The sequence below is a fragment of the Dinoponera quadriceps genome, unplaced genomic scaffold (assembly GCF_001313825.1).
Source record: "Dinoponera quadriceps isolate SergipeBrazil2010 unplaced genomic scaffold, ASM131382v1 scaffold717, whole genome shotgun sequence".
NCBI lineage: Eukaryota > Metazoa > Arthropoda > Insecta > Hymenoptera > Formicidae > Dinoponera > Dinoponera quadriceps.
The window spans coordinates 1,830,688-1,846,639 of record NW_014555639.1 but is presented as its reverse complement, the minus strand read 5'-3'; the positions used below and the strand labels follow the sequence as shown (position 1 = coordinate 1,846,639).

The 15,952-nt window shown below is 41.1% G+C and overlaps 1 protein-coding gene across 1 annotated transcript in view; it reads right to left on the bottom strand.

Annotated features, from left to right (window-relative positions):
- LOC106745088 (neuroligin-4, Y-linked-like) overlaps positions 1-15,952 on the bottom strand; it is a 244,673-nt gene that overhangs the window by 52,553 nt on the left and 176,168 nt on the right. The window contains exon 9 of the mRNA XM_014620364.1: positions 8,831-8,985. Within this exon, the coding sequence (XP_014475850.1) occupies positions 8,831-8,985 (155 nt within the window). The remainder of the gene's footprint in view (positions 1-8,830; positions 8,986-15,952) is intronic.

Below are 15,952 nucleotides of genomic sequence, written 5' to 3'. Positions count from 1 at the left end.
GAATGCAAGAGCGTTTGTTGCGGAGAGGCTTTAACCGTAGACCAGAGAGCATTAAGGGCAGCTTCGACGGCACGTTACCGCGTATGTCTGCATTATGTGGAGTTTACTCGCGGATTACGATAGTAAAGTACGGCGATGTGGGCGTGGAGCGCGGTGAGAGGGTGCAAAGGCGAACGGGCGAGCATTGGGCAATGTTTGCGATTGCCGCATACGCGGTTATTGGACAGGCGTACTGTTTAGTCCTCGACGATTATGCTAAATTATTGTTTACACCATTTCGCCTCGTATTCATCTATTTGCTGCTGGCTATGCGAGCCGATAGTTATGAATGTTACACCTGTTATAATAACCCGTGGAAGAACCGGGATGTATTAATTAATTTACGCCTCCCAATTGCGTCGTTAATTAATCCGCGTTGGCGCACCTTTAAGTATTTTTCGCATCTAATTTTCCGATGAGGTGTGATACACACATATATTCCGTCATGTACGGAAAAATTAAAAATTCTTTCCTTCTGAAATCTAAATAAAAGAAATAAAAACAGCTGGCATCGTAACTGTCGTGAAAAAGTCGATTCTTCAGCCGTGGAATTGAGCTCTTTTGATTCCAAAAGAGACTATTTTATGTATCGACGCGTCAATCATCGGCTTCCGGCAATGCCGATTAAACCTCAAAGTCATACCAGAAGATAGATACCGATGCAGGATGCGAGTTCAGGTGAGCAGAAGGGATAATCCCATGGAGTTAGTGTCAGTCAAGCCTGAATTACGACGTGTGATGGTATGGACGGCTCTATTTGCTGTAAAATTATGATAAAGTGCGTTTCGCTGCCCGATAATAAATACGTGATCGATGGCCGTCGTTATTCCTAAATCGCGCCGTTACATGACAGAGCATTATCCGAAAATATTAAAGCAATAAACAGACGCATTGTTAATGGAACTATCGTAGCGCCTAAGCCAACAAGAAACTAGTCAATCTTCATGACGCACGATTAGTCGTGCACGTAACCTATCGAAAAAATTCTAAAATAATGTGGATGCAAAAATCGAAAAATTTAAGACATTCGAAAATCTAAAAGATCAATATTTCAAGAATTGTAGAAAAATACTTTAACAAACAATTCAAAGGCCTTTCTCGATCGTTTCGAAGAACGATCTTCACAGGTTACCACAGGTCATCGAGATTATGTTCCTCAAAGATGTCCTACGTGCGTGCGAACGCGTCGACTCTCGAAGAACCTAAGTGACCGGCGTAGTTGACTCAACTACTTAATGGCTTTAGACATTATAGGTCCGACACTAATTACGATGTGCTAAATATCGATTGCAGTTTGCGCGGCTGTTATGGACAGGCAGTAGTGGCGGCGATATCTATTGAATCATCTCGAAGTAGATTTACGCCATTTAATCGCTCGAATTTAACCGTGATTATCGTGCAGAATTACGCTCCGTCAAATTACATCGACGTGTCGTGAACGTTTTTAGTGCCGCTCCGACGTGTCATGTGGCGTTTAACTGGCGTTAAAGCGAACATGACGGTATATGCGGGGAAAAGTAAAGGTTCCAGCTGAAACGCTAATCCGCAACGCGTGAACTCAATCGCCGGATCGACGATCGATCTTTTCGATCGCGCACACGGGAACGAAATAATAAAAAGTTAGTCACGTGGAGCGTGATTGTAAGTTTTGCGATCTGGTCGTTACACGTGAACGGGCAAATTTTTGATAGAACCGATAGCTTTGCAGAGCAGTTGTACGAGTTCCTCACTGCTCCCTGCAGACCCCCGTGAATGTGACGGATAGAGCAACCGTTCCGCTATTGTGTGTGTGAGTCAACTCCTAACCAATAATGGAAATGGAGAGGGCATTCGAGTAGAGATTGCGCCCGGTGCTAGATTGGTCTGACATCGTACAAAGCTCCGCAAAGAGACAACGCGAATGCCTCTATATAGATTGCGATCCGCTTTTTTCCCCGCCTTTTCAAAGAGAACATCTTGATCTTTCGAACGAGGATGCTTCGTTCCTGCTTGCTCGGAACTCTCTCTCTCTCTCTCTCTCACTAATGCAAGTTGGTATACGCAAGCTCTTGAGAGCAAGCTCTCAGTCATTAGAAGCTGAAGTTGTTAAATAGCTGGATCGTCTCGTCGCTAGATCACACTGGATTACCGGAATATTAGATTTCTAGTTTTCCCAAAATTCGCCTCGCCTCCAGGAAAGTTCTCCCAGACATTGCGAGCCTAGAATGATCCGTCGGATCTCTAGATTTCAATTGTCAATGCGTGCGATATTATTGAAAGACGCTCGAACGTCTCGCCCCGGCGATTCTTTAAATATTGAGCTGTTCATTTGTCGAATAAAATTGTTCTCTGAAGAGATATCCGGGAGTCGAATCGATTAGGTGCACGGTATTGATCCGCGACGTGGAGCATATGCACGGAGATTTGCGTATTTTTATTACATCCGTAACTGATCCTCTTCCCGCATGAAATTGAGTTCAATGCCCCCTGTATTCAACGTTGTTGCGATTTTCTCCTCTAAACGCACGTCTAAGCCCGCAGTCGCAGTTCGTCCTTTAATGCGAGTTTAAACTGCAGGATCCGCGTCGGATGTAAACGAATTCTTATTTATCACAGCGAAACTCCGTTTTCGCGAACCGTAAAAAAATTATTCACGATAACAGCGTATAAAGTCTGTGACGGTAAATAACTTTATCGTCGTGGAAAATGTAATTTTCCAGAAATGCCGTCGCCGTTCGCGGTGACGTGCAGTAAACTACCGACTCGTTGCGATCGATTTTTTCTCACTGGACAAGTACAGACGTTTCTCTATTAGTTTGGAAGTGTTTTTCTACAAAAGTCTACCGGGAGACGTGTTCCACGTGTCTTGAAGTACAATGTTTTCCGACGATGAAAATGTCAAACTTTACGTGAAATCCGCCAGCTCCTTCTCCGTCAGAAGATTCGTTCAGGTGCCACCGACATGTCGATGGTGTGACGACAGTTAAGCAGAGTTCTCTAATTAAGTTTTAATGAAATTGCCAGTGAGAATCGCGCTGAAAATTCGTTAAAGAATAGCGTTCATTGGGATTTTCGACAAGACGAGAAATCAAACCGATATTTTCATTTCCATTTTCATTTATTAATGGAATACCCTTTGATATATAAAAAAAGAATGGACGATGATAGTTCTCAGAAAATGTTGTAAAATAAAAATAATATATAAAATAATTTATAAAATATATTTATAAAATACAAATTAAGGTGGCGTGAAGATTCTAATATGACGAGAGGGCACGTATTAGACTTGAAAGAATTTGTAGAATTATGAAAAAAGTCAATGGACTCAGAGTGTTAGTTAGATAAAACGCAAATTCGGTTAATGCAGTTATATCTTCCGTATGTGGTCCGATGAAATTCAATGTGGAAGACATCGAAAGAGCGAATAAATTTGAATGGTATGTATAGATCAAATTCAAGAATTTTCGAGCATACAATATTATAGTCAAGTGGATTAAATATGAAAAATACATCAAAGAATGTTTTTTTCCAAAGTTAAAAATTTATGTTGCAATAATTCACTTTCATTGATCATGGTATGTCGTTGATGTAGAATTATTTAAGAAACATCTGAGACAGAGAAAAGGACGTTGAATTTTTTCAATTAGAACACAATAATATTTTTAGTAAGGAGACCATATTACAGACTCATATTCCAAGTGCGGACGAACAAACATAACATACAAAGTTCTAAGAGAGTTTTTAACTAAGTAAAACTAAGAATTAGGCCATGTCTGCAATCGTCTTGATGTGAAATCCAAAAGATAGATTAAAAGTAAAATTTGTTCCAAGATCACGAATATAGTCAACGTTAGATAAAATAACATTATTGAATGTATAGTTAAAGTTATATATATTTTGACACCCCTATTAAGCTGGACTCCCCACCATCGCAAATCGAGTTCGCACTAAAGCAAAAATTTAGTGCTCATCCAGCTTAATAGGGGTTATATTTTGCGAGCCATTGAAAATACGCTATTGGAAATGACAAAAGTCCCGAGCGCAAGTATTAAGTGATTCGAGGTCGTCGGGCGGTAAAGGATGAGACTGAATAGAGACGAGAATGATTTTGCCGGTATTTTCTCTGACGCCTGCAAATTTGCCTTTTTTACATACACTCGCACACGCACAATGCGCGCGTACACACGGCGCCATCACTTCGGTGGCCGATAAAATGCGCGCTGGGACGCAGACCGCGGCGGAAACGGGCTTTTAATGTTTATTTTGAATCACATTTGCCGCGCTCATCGGCTGAAATGAGCGTTTGAGTGATGATTTATAATCCGCGTCTCTACGCGCGGACGAAATCACTGGCTCGTTTTCATCGTTCGCGCATTTTTTCAAGCCGCGAGGCATGACGTCGGGGGGTTGGGGCGGCCGTGTCGTTTTAATAATAAAAAGAGGGACTGCGGCATTCGGTCGTTTTCGAGGCTTTCCAGAAAAAAAATACTCGCAAGCGTTTAATCGCATTTCCGTCGTGATTTTGCGTTTCCTGCGCGTAAATTAGTGTCTAAAAGCGCGCGCGCGTACGAGAAAGAGAGGAGGGAGGTGAGATTGCGATGCTTGGGACATCAGCCACGTATCCGTTCGAAAGCAAAGTTCCACAATGTGTTGCAGTTGAGCAGCGTATTCCGTATCTATGGATTTGCCGACATCCGTCGACTTACCGGTAACTACGAACTAAACTACGAACTCTGAGACGTCACGTATTAACCAATCGGATCGGTCGACGGCGTCGTCAACGCTGCCGTGCACATACAATACAATGCGAGTAATTTTGAGGTTCGAGTTCAGACGCGGTCACGTACACACAGGAATTACGTGAGACAAACTACGCCGTTCTGTGCGTGATCGCGCGCCACCGGATGTGCTCTCGCGCGTTGACGTTTATACGGGCGACACACCGTCCCGGCGAGGTGTTGCGTTAGCTACGGAGACGAAATGGAGAATTCCGAATCAATATCTTTCGAATTCCAACGAGCAACGTCGGGCCAGGTGTATCGGGGCTACAGATGGAGATCGCGAGACGAATCTTTACGCGTGCGAAAGACCGTGTAGTTACACCGACTTTCAACTCTGACTAAAGTGGCCTCGCGATAACACCATTTAATATCGCACACGCGACGAAGATGTGCGCGAACTAATTTTACGGAACGTCATTTCATTGCTAACGATATTACCGTAACATTGGTAACATCATTTTAAATTGTCTCCCGGAAAGGCAATTTTCTTCATGCGATATTTCCCTGTTACACATTCTTTCTCTCTTTCTCACCCTCGCATTCGCTCACCCTCTCTCTTTCGAACTCCATCTCTCGCTTTCTCCCGGCTACAAAGCGCACCGGCAATTTTCCGGTAAAAACCTGCACTGGGAGGTTCTATATATGCGGCATGTGTCCTGTATACGGAACGCGTCTGCCTGTTTTCGAACACACACCACGTGCGTGTCGATACACGTTGTCCCAGACACGTCCTCTTGCCGGAGTTAAGCCACGTGTGGGGGGTCTACCGCGAAACTACAAAGTTATTGGCGATATATGCGAAAGTTCGTTTAACCCCTTCGTCCCATCGATGAATATGCAAGAGCGGCGCCGAAACGAGCCGACGATGTTTCAATGCTCGTCGTCGCTCCGAGCGACGTGAAATTCGCTTCGACGATGCATCTCCGATTTAGGACGAGGTGGATCGATGTTCGCGGAGGACTTTTGAGTATGAACCGATTCGCTCAACTTGGGAACGTGATATACGTGGAATACACGCTATTTCGCCGGGTGATTCTGTGCATTACATCAGCGCCGGTAAAAAGGATCCTTCGCGAACACATGCTCCGCTTGATTTTGTCGATTAGCCATTAGCTATATAGTACGATTACATAGGCTACGTAATTAACATCGAGTCGATTAAGATAATAGTACCAATAACATTTAACGACGTAGGGCCAAGATTATATCCTTTTTAAAAGAATATACGATATTTAATGATCTAATTATAGAATTTATTAATTATCTAATTGTAGAATTAATCAATAAAGCTGATGTATACAGATTTATTATTAATATAAGTCGAATTAGATCAAACGGACGAATATAGATCAATGCAGCTCTCAGATCGTTGAACAACGACAATGAAAGTTTAGAGAAGTTAAGTCAAGAAGACGATTTCACTGTTGAGAAACAAAGTCGCATTGCCGTATACAGGATCTTCCAGTTGACACGGAAAGTAACGAGACGAAATTTCCGCCTGGGACACAAGTCGGTTAACCCCAGGATCAAAGGGCCAAGACGTTAAGTATCTTCTAAGTACTATTTCTGCTTTGGAGATAGCTCGACCTCGTTTCTTCGCGGAAAAAATGCCCGTCGCGTGGCGGACACGTACCGCTTCCTCCTCGGTCCCCAAAGACAAGACGCAACGGCTCTCTCAAATAACGACGGGTCCTTTCGAGAATTTTCACTGCGTAAAACATTTCTCTCGCCTTCATCGATATTCCATTTGCGGCCTCGACAGTCACGTATATGCACACACACATGGGTACACATAACACACACATACACATATATACATGAAGTGTGCGGTATTGTAGTATCGTTGGTATAACAGCTATATTTGGAGGCGAATCTACAGAGAAGCAACTCGTCCAATTTTCCTATAATCCTGGGCAAGTTCTTCCTCTGGGATAACCCGGCCTGGTAATCCCTCCGATTTCGAAAAGTTTATCTGCCTAGGATCTCGCCAAGTTTCAGATATTTCGAGTATTTGGATCCTGGAAATTTTTCGGAACTCGCGAATCTTTAAACTGTACAGTCTTATGAAGTTTGACGCTTTGGGATACGCGGAAAATGTGAGTTGTTTGCATCAGTGGAAATGTCGGAATTACAGACAACTCGGAAATTTCACATTTTGGACTACATAGTTGTTAAATCATTGAAAATTTGGAACGAGCGCTATGTTCGGCTCTTGAATATCCGTGGTGTTTCTGAGATTCGAGTTAGAGAAATTTCGAAATGTTTGATCTTAATTTCCTAATGTAGGTAAGATCCCGGAAATTTGTATGCTTGAGAGACTGCCGGAACTCCGGAAATTCAGAGAACGTCGAGATAATTTGACTTTCTAGAAGCCTTCAAATTATAGCAATGTGGGGAACTTGAAATTATTAGACTTTAAGTTACTGGGTATCGATATTTGGACCTCGAATTACTCGACAGGTATATCATTGAATTTTCTCTCATTTTTTCCTTTTATATAAATTATAAAAGATTCAAGCTTTTCACAAAATATGAAATTTTCGCAACGTTTAATCTGAAATATTTCAAAGTACAAAGACTATAGAATTCTCCATCAGCGGAATTTATCGTTTCAAAACTCGTATATCTCAATAACAATTAAGCGTAATAATTAAAGTAAATATGCGCTAATTTCCGTGCATTGTGATTATTTCATCAGTTTCCACCATTTCAGTTTTCCATAATCGAATTATTGATATTTCCTTGATGTAGTAAACACCTCAGGAATGCAGAACGCATTCATTCAGCAGTAACAGATTATCAATAAAAACGCAGTTCCACTAAACAAACGCGCTATTGATCGCGAGCACCGAGAATTTATGTTCACGCTTATGAATATTCCATATATATTTCTTTTTCGGAATATTTACTGGCAGGGTTTTTTCAGGGCGTTACTAATAGGTATGACAAGCTTATGTGTGTGTTTGTTGGAGCAAAATATTTTGCAGATTCTGATATTGGGCCAGAAAGTAATACCCGAAACGGCCACAAGCGGCAGATACAATATTTTGCATTCATAAATTTTATGTCACGATCCTTTATTATATCCCTTTCTCTGTTCTTCAGTTACAAACTATGCGTGTAACACTGTTTACTGCGATTCATGATTTATCGTGTTGATTTTAAATTAGAGTTTGATACACACACACACACACACATACGCACGCACGTACGCACACACAAAAAAGAGTTATGTACTCGCCTTGATATATTTTTCACAAGCTGAAATTGTGCGCAACGAGATTCGCTGACGAGAACCGCCATTTACCCCTTTAATTCTTTGCTACCTTTCCATGCATACCCTGTAACCAATTGCTGTTTTGTTTTTGAGAAATTAACTCATCTCTCATACAAGATCACGGCTGATTCCGTTTATTTCCTGGCGGCACATGGCCGCATGAATGAATACGAATTTCGGCCGTGGCCCAGCTTAGATCGGAAATTCAGGAATGGCCGAAAAACTCCGGCGGACGCGTCCGAAAAATGTTTTCGCTCTAATCTGCCTGCCAGGCTCCGTTACTTTTCCTCCACTCTGCGCATAAGCGCCATTACGCGGCTCTTCTTCAATTTCTCCCTGCTCTTCCCGTTACTCCCAGAGCGCGGGCTTTCTCCGCGGTTCGTTCATGAATATGGAAAATTAGACTTTTCGACGCTCGGTACTCCCCTTTTTTCCACCGCAAATTGATTCCGCACAAGTGGTGCGTGCAGAGTGCTGCGGTTAATTCGAAGAAAAAAGGACAGATTTCCAGGATACTTGTGGGTGGAAATTAAAATTCGCTTTTAGAGCATGGTAGGAACAAGCGTCACGGCGTAGGGGAAAGTCTGACGGTGCTGCGTGTGGCGAATAAAAGTTACCATTTCCCACCGTCCATGCGATCATCGCATACGCCGTTGGGAGAATTTAAACTTTTAAATTCTCTTAGGTATCTTTACCTCTCTCTCTCTTGACATTTTATCGATTAGGTCGACTGAATATCACATAATTCACTTACCCGGTCTTCACGAAGTTCGCAAAGTACTGCATGATACTCTCCGAAAGTGCCATTTCCAATCTCGTGTAGTTTTTCGGAAAATGACCAAATCCCTCCACCCATAAGGGCGCCCCGAAAACGAATGGAAGTTCCTCTCCGTGCACGGAGCCCATCTTCTGCAAACAAAATAAACAAACAGTTGTACAACATTCTCGCCTTTATTTATGTCGTAATTTATGCACAATAATAAACGAGGAACAACGCATGTGATGAAAGAAATGTGATTTAATACACGACACGCAATAAAGAACGAATTTCGTCGAAATTTCATAAAGTAAAGATACATGGAAGAGTTTGATATTAATTGGACAGAAGACGCGAAACATACAATGTTGAAGTTATTAATCGTGACAGGTTACGTGGCCGATAAATAAAACGGAGGCGTTTTTCACTGACATGCCTTAATTGTACGAAGCGCAGACTATAAATCAGAAATGCATCGCTTAATACCGCCCGGGATTTAGAAATGGCCAGCGTTGGCGTGAGCTTATCCGCAAGCTCGATCATTGCGGACACGTCAGGCGCGATTCAATTTCTCCGGTGTCTTCGCCAGAAAATTACGAAGTTTTAGCTAAAACGCGTTTAAAATAACTCCCGCTTCAAGGCGGATAAGACGGTGGTACGTAGGTGGACACGCGAGTTTGCGTCCGCGAAGACCTCTTTATTATTAAGATGCCACTCTCGTAGAACTTGTAAGTCACGGAATCAGAAGTATCGGAATAACGTGGGGTTGATTCGGCTAAGCGGGTTGTTATTGTTGTCGTCCTCAAAATCTGAAATTACGGAACGTCTTCCAGGTGTCGTATACTCACGGATCTCGGAGCCTATGAATTTGGAGATAGCGGACTCCGGAATCGATCTGAGATGCAAGCTCGTAGTACCGAGGAAGCTATCTGTTCCAGCAAGCAGTGGGATGGAATCGGCGATTCCAAGGCGATTACGTACGTACACGTTCGTGCCGAATGGCGCACGAAAGGGCATTTGCCAAGCGGACGAGCTTAGGTCGGAATCGGTATTTCGCTACTATCGGTAGTGGGTTAAGACACTGTCTGTTCTATCAATGGTGCAGAGACTTCAGACGAGAGAGGGAGAGGAGAAATAAGGAGGATAACAAAGGGTGAAAGGAAGATGATAGAGAAGACAGAGTGAATGACTACATACATATACATACATTAAGAAAAATTAGAATTAATTTTGTTGCCAACTATAACCTTTTATAGTTTTAACCACAAAAATGGTGGTAACAACATACATGTAAGATTGTTTTCACTAATACTAATATAGTAACTATAATAACTTACTAGAAAATTGCTTTTTGACTATAATTCTTTTATTATGATGACAATAGTTATAAACACCAAATATTTTTTTCTCAGTATATAACGGTGAGATTATGATTGATAAAGGATTTTCTTCGAGAAAAGACTGATGGTGAGCTTTAGACGTCATTCAATTTAAGGACCAGTTATGTATATACGACGACCAAAACGACCATCAGTTTTCCACATCTATTCCTCTTTCTTGGTCCATAATAATCATCCATCATCAAAAAGAAAAGATGTTAGAGGGTAAGGAAGAGAGAGAGAGAGAGAGAGAGTGTGCACGAGGGAGAGTAGGAAATAAGGAGAGACAGAGAAATAGGGAAATAGAGAGATAGAGAATATGAGAGGGAGAAGAGCTGAAACATGAAACGTAGAAACCCAAGTCCAAAATGCCGGTGTTGAGTATTCGTCACTGTCGGACCGAATCGTAGCTTTATCGAAGTTGTTTCGCCAACTGGATTCCGTCATTGTCGAGAGCGCTGGCTAACCGGCAATATACGACTGCCACTGATACCATTAATTTCATTAAGGTCGACCCAGTATGCCCTGGGAACTGGAGCGATTCGCTCGCGGGTGATCGATGTGCCGCGATGGAGGACGGGCGTTCGATCGTTTCGGAGATCAGCTTGATCTTTGAGATAAGTCCGGATTCTTCCTTCATCATGGAACAGTGAGGGTTGACATGATAAGGTTAGCGAAAAAGGAGAGATCGCTCGGAAGAAAATACATGAAGATAGAGAACCGGTCAAACGTATACAAACTGTCTTCTAGATTGTGTTAATAGGAGCTTTGAACGAGGCTTTTGTAAATTGCAAACTTGGAAAATTGATTTGACTTAAAAAGTACTCGTTTACAATTCAACGAATACAACATGCGACTCGATTTGTTTTTGTAAAATCAGAAAATTGGGATCAGAAATTATATGGATAATTATATTATCTTGTTTAAATATACAATAAAAAAATTGTGTGTTAGATTTAATATATTTCACATGTCTAAACGATCCACACAAATTTTATGCCAATTTAACACAAGGTGAATATATTGAAAAATGATACAAATATGGCAAAAATGAACACAAAATAACATCCATAATATATTAATCGACATTGAAATATAAAATGTGTTATTTTAACAGATATATTTAAGCTAGATTTATCGATTTAGTTTCGCATTAATTGGTTATCGTATATGCTAAACATGAAGACATTATCACCACAAACATCTTGCCATACAGAGATTACCACTTATTGATCGCGGAAACGTTTGAGATCGAGTCATCATTATGGCGGAATGTCTAACCATCGGATGATGATGAGTTAATCGCCTTGATTTCCGGGCGAGCTCGAGAAATAAATGACGGCTGAACGGTGCGATCTTCTTCGAGAATGAATTTTCAGCGATTTGTCCGACCCTTTCTCACGGCGTGACGTAATAAATCGACGCCGATGACCTGCCGGGCTCTCGCGAAAAGCCCGAAAATTGGCGCGAGCGTGAAATTAAAACGAAAAAGGCAAGAAGCGGAGGGAAAGAGAATAGAGCGCACGTTCACGTCGCTTTCAACCCTTTTTGGCACAGGTCTACGCGGCCGTCCCGTAACTTTTAGTTTTTATTCAGCAGTTCTTTTTTCGCTCCAATTTCACTCCCCTTTTCGGCCTCAAGTCCGTCCGTTGCATGCGCGCATTCGGTCGCGGCCATAAAGTTGACTTCCGGGCGTGTCTGGCATCGACATCGCAGTCGCGAACGCGGTGGCCGAGCAATCTCGCGTCTCAACACTGCGAATAGAAGACAAGGTACATGCGTACACCATGGAAAAGCAATGTCGCTGACGAAGAAATCCGTTCTGACGGTTTGTTAATTGTTTCGTTCACCGATTCGACCTTCACTTACACTGTTACACTTTTGACGTCGTGGTGCGAAACGTCGATTCAAAAGCGACGCTCTCGATGAAAAGTAGTTGATGGATCCGCGATTCGCCATTTGTTAGATTCCAAGACGTCGGAATAACATGATTTAATATTTACGTTCGCTTCGTCGGTCGCGTCGTTTTGGCATTCGAATGTAGAAAGGATCGAACGCCGTTGCCGTTTTAACGTTTCGCACGACTTGAGACACGTATAACCCGAGGACGGCTTCGTTGATAGGAATAATACCGCTATAAACTTAGCGCAGGCATCGGCATCGTAACAGCCAGCATACTTTTTTATGGTTTGCGCGTACGTATCTCAGGTGCGCTGAGCGTTATCGTTCTTTACTGCCGTTGCATAGAGCTCCCATCTGGCTTCAACACTTCCGCTCGTGGCGAATAAGCGAGTTCACCTGCACCAAGATCACCTCTGACTTGTCCATTGTTCTCCGCGGGGAAACTTCCAACGGCCACAGCGACTCACCGGATAATCCGCAAGTGTCGGGAAACGCGTGTAAAAAGCGCATGTAAAGGCCGGCCAGACGACGAGTCGGCGAAAACGCCACCGAGTGGGGCAGAATTAACTGGAAGCGACTTTAAAATTGGATCGTACATTTCAGAAAACTTTATTCATAAAACGTCAGAAACGCGCTCGTTTCTCTCTCTTTCGTGTACGCGCGTGTTTTTTGCGTCCTTCGTGTAAAAAAAGAATTTTGGAACAGTAGAAGAGAAGGTGGTACAGTTCCCCATTTATATTTCGCAGAATAATTTTATTAATAGTGAATATTTTAAATTGAATAACGATTATATCCATCAATTGTGTTGTTCAATCGATTCTATATTCAAAGTTATGAAATATATATTACTTAGGATGTTATTGTATATTTATAAAAATATATGTATGTTTATAAAAATGTGGCAACACGGCACTAATGAATCGGAGTGAAACAGAGATAATGTAGCTCCCCTAAAATAGATTTAAAAAATTGGTTTGCCTAAAAAATATAATGTTTGTTACAAATTTATATATTTATTAAAAATGCATTTTTAGACGGAGCCACAATGAATATAACCGAATTTTTAATGTAGATATTAATTTACTTGTCAGAAGGTAAATACAAACTGTCAGAAAGACAGTTCAATAAAATGAATAAACTTTTAAGGATGTATTGCCCATAAATGAAAATAATGAAAAAAATATTTAAAAAATTGATCTAAATTGCATTTAAAAGTGACATCAAAAGTTTGACAGTAAATTAGAGCCTGGATTAAAAGTTATTCTACTGTAAAAGAGGTTGTAAGATGAAATTTGATGAGATTGAAAGTTTGATAAGAATTCGATGAAACTTGCATTGCGTATATATATATTGAAATATCATCTAACTCATTGCCCGCGCAATTGGAAAAAGATTGACTATTCGAGAACTGAAATATTTGTAACTAAAGTTCACATTTCTTATTCGTGTTCTTTGAGAGATTAGTATGCTATTTTTAATTTCTATTTTTAGTATCTTCTAAATTAAAAATAAGATTTGAATAAAAAACACTTCTATTAAAGACTAATATGCAAGCATTATATACAAATTTCAAAATTATTGATCATTTTCTTTTAAAAATATAGCAGTGTAAAATTCATAACTTATAGTAATACACGAAATATATATATATGTGCACATATTTAAACACTTATATGTACTTTCTTCTACTATCTGTACATCTTTATTATATTAACTGAACAAAACACTCAAATATACATATATTCATGTGATAATACGTTCAAATTTTAAAATAATGAGGAATAATGAAAATATATCTTGAAAATATTTCGAAATGAAAATAAAAATACGTTATGACAAACGCCGGCTATTACTTATTGACATATTAGCGTCATTACGTAACGGTGAGTTATTCAACAAATGATTTTATAAGTACTCACTAGAATTCACCTAATAACGAAAATTTAAGAAAGACCATTATATTTACAAGGATCATAATATCACCTTTTCTATCCTTCTTTCATGCTCAAAAACATTGATTTTTCGATTATTTTGCAACGATAGAAATAGACGGAGGACGTATAGTAGAGATTAAATATTGAATTTCGAACTGAAGTCGATGATGAGAGAAAATGACGCATGCGGATTGGCGCATCGGAGAAAACCGTACTTGTTGCAGTTTCATTCGAAAGATCACGGAAAGTCTCTCCAAACATACGTCTTTGCTGTTTTCAACATCTCTCTTTCTCTCTTTCACACACATACACAAACACGGCACATGAACGCAAACTGTCGACGATGCATTCGATGCTGTCCTGACTTTTAAGATATTATTCCTTCCCTATGGGGCCCCTCACAAGTGGGGAGAGGGAGGAGCGGCATCGGTACAAGAGAGAGCGCTTTGAGTTCTGCTGATCTGCACTGTTAGAAGTTTGCAGCACCGATGTAACCGGCAGAGACGGAGAAAAACAATTCCGTGAGAAGGGCCTGGTGCGACAAAGGCGGAAAGGGAGAGCGGTTAAATGTTGAACGCGAGAAAACAGCCGTTCTTTGCGCCGTTATTAAAACTCCGCGTTCTCGTTTCGTACATGAACGCGGTGACATCTCCACGAAAGAACACCTTTCCTCCTATTAGAATCTTCGCAATGCACAAGTGTGAGAAAACTCACAGCGAAATCTCGGTCGAGCACTCGAATGCGTCGCTCGAACGTCGCGAAATTATTTTTGGACACCCTGTGTAGAAATATATAGGGTGCCTGACGCAAGTCGTTCGAGTTTCAGGAACGTGATTAACGCATATCGTGCTAGAGAGCCCGTAGGAAGGAGAAAAATCAGAAGACTAATGGATCTTTTATTGTAAGAAGAGATACTATATTTCTTATAAAATTTGTATTTTTATTGTGAATACTTGTTTTCATTAGTTTTTCGTGTCACTTATGAGATATTATTTAGCCTGTTCTTCTTAACTGAACTGGTGCAATAAGTTGAAGTGAGAAAACATATACTTGTCTCGCTTCAATTTATTGCACTAAAAAGTGCAGCTAAAAAGAACAGGCCAATTGCTAACACATCTTTATTAAGTAGTATTTCCAGTAAGCTTGGTTCATTAATAACTAAAGAGAATAACTATTGAAAACAAACATTCACGATTAAAATACAAATTTAATAAGAAATATAGCATCTTCAAAAAAATCCATAGGACTTGTAATTTTTCTCCCTTTCGTACTCCATAGTACAATATGCGGTGAACACGGACCTGAGATTCGCAAGGGACGCCGAAGCGCAAGGGGAACTGGGAACAATGTGCGACGGAGCCTCGCGAAAATCGGCTGGAAGGTGCATCGCTCCTCGAGTTCTGGTCTACACGCAAGTTAATCCACGCGAATTGTCGTTCGGAAGATCGTCTGTCCGTCGCGCGCCGAAAAGCTGGTAATTATGACCATATTCGCAATTCCAGCCGAGCGAGCCGAGCGAGTCGACACTATGTAAGACGCGTTCGTGCGCGTTGTTTTCACTTTCATGGCGGCGATCGGAGTTGATAACGCGAACACCCGCGTCGCGATCCGCGCGCAGGCATCGTCGTAGACGGGAAAACTTGTATCAGATGACTGTCACGTTTTACTTTCGACGAATATCGCAAAAGAATACGGTCGGGATTTACGTGTTCTTCCGTACGGAATAATCAATTGTGACTAGTCAATGTTTTTATGCTTCTCACTGTCTTCTTACCGTCTACGATCGTCGTGAGCCTCGAAGCAGCGGAGCATCGTGAAGCTTGTATCAAGTGAGTAGCGCGTTTTACGTTCGGCGAATATTGCGTATATTTCGTGCAGCCACTGAAATATAACGTCTGTTCGTT